This window comes from Cricetulus griseus, chromosome 3 (genome assembly GCF_003668045.3).
Source record: "Cricetulus griseus strain 17A/GY chromosome 3, alternate assembly CriGri-PICRH-1.0, whole genome shotgun sequence".
In the NCBI taxonomy this organism is placed as follows: Eukaryota; Metazoa; Chordata; class Mammalia; order Rodentia; family Cricetidae; genus Cricetulus; species Cricetulus griseus.
The window spans coordinates 112,889,930-112,891,524 of NC_048596.1; the positions used below are offsets into that span (position 1 = coordinate 112,889,930).

Sequence of the window (1,595 nt, forward strand, 5' to 3'; positions counted from 1 at the left end):
GCAATAGATACAGTGATATAGTTATTCAGATAACCTAATAATAACTGATATCCCCTATTCAGCCTCAAAGCTTTTTTCAATTACAAACTTTAAAATGATTACATAGATGTGAATTGTATTCAATTTCTTTCTTTACATACGTTGTTTTATTATTTTGATACCTGCTTCCATATATTCATTTTTAGAAGAGATTGAGAAAGTCTTACATCATGCTTTTTGAGAGCATATCCTAAGATGAAAAACTTTTCTGAGTGCTCCTTTGACTTCTGTGTTTCTCAGGCTGTAGATAATAGGGTTTAACATGGGGGTAATGACCCCATACAACATAGAGATGAGTCTGTCTCTGGCAGGAGAGTGTTGACTGGAGGAGGGGCGAATATAGGTAAATATTGTTGTGCCATAGAACAAGAAGACTACAAGAAGATGGGAAGCACAGGTGGAGAAAGCTTTGCGCTTCCCTTCCACTGACTGGATCTTTAGGATGGTGGACACGATGTAGATATAGGAAATCAAAGTGATCAGAAAAGCACCAACACCAAAAATTCCTCCTACCACTAAAACAAGCATTTCTGCCGTGTAAGTAGAAGAGCATGACAGGGCCACCACAGGTGGGATATCACAGTAGTACTGGTTAACTCGATTAGACTTGCAGAAAGACAGGCTAAAGGTAGACATTGTGTGGAGAAAGGAGTTAAGAAACCCAGCGGCCCAGGTTCCAAATAACAGCTGCACACAGCGAACCTTGGTCATGATGAGGGAGTAACGCAGAGGGAAGCATATGGCCACATACCGGTCATAAGCCATCACGGCCAGCAAGAAAACTTCGGTTCCAGCCAGGGCCACCAGGAAATAGAGCTGCAAAGCACACCCGACAAATGAAATGCTGTGATCTTCAGTCAAAAGATTCTTGAGCATTTTGGGGACAGTAGCTGATGGGCAGAATATGTCTAGCAGGGACAGATTTGCCAGCAGGTAATACATGGGAGTTTGAAGCTTTCTCTCTGTCACTATGGCCAAGAGGATGGCCCCGTTTCCCAGCAAAGTGATCTGATAGATGACGACAAAGGCCACGAAGAGTGGGTAACGCACCTCAGGGAGGTCAGAGAGCCCTATGAGGATAAAGTGAGTCACTGTGGTAAGATTGTAGACATCCATCTCCTTTGTCCACAACGATGTTTCTAAGGAAATGAACACAAAAAGAATGAAGAGTAGAGTGGTAAGACAGGAATCCTGGTGATGAGAAAATGTGAAAACAGAAGAATTGCCTTACCTCTATCTTAATGATTAGTTTCTGATCATGGTGGATGATTTTTTTACATGTGTTTTTTTTTATTCACTTTGCAAGTATTTTATTGAGCATTTTTGTATTTGTGTTCATAAAGGAAATTGGTCTGTAAATCTCTTACTTTATCGAGTCTTTGTGGTTTGAGTATCACAATAACTGGCTTCATAAAATGAATTTGTGAATGTTCTTTCTTTTTCTATTTTGTGGAATAATTACATTAACCATTCTTTGAAATTCTGGTAGAATTCTCTGTGTTAAAACCATTTGGTGGTGGGCTTTTTTGGAGGGGTTGGGGACTTAAGGTCCTTAA

At 40.3% G+C, this 1,595-nt stretch overlaps 1 protein-coding gene across 1 annotated transcript; it reads right to left on the reverse strand.

Moving 5' to 3' along the window:
• Positions 1-207: 207 nt before the first annotated feature.
• On the reverse strand, positions 208-1,155 carry LOC100750929 (olfactory receptor 5V1). Its single transcript, XM_027407930.1, has one exon. It carries the CDS (start codon positions 1,153-1,155, stop codon positions 208-210), a length of 948 nt encoding a protein of 315 aa, XP_027263731.1.
• Between the last annotated feature and the right edge of the window lie 440 nt (positions 1,156-1,595).

What these genes read in the sequence shown, in the direction of transcription:
- LOC100750929 (XM_027407930.1), bottom strand. Translation starts at nt 1,155, where the DNA reads ATGGATGTCTACAATCTTACCACAGTGACTCACTTTATCCTCATAGGG.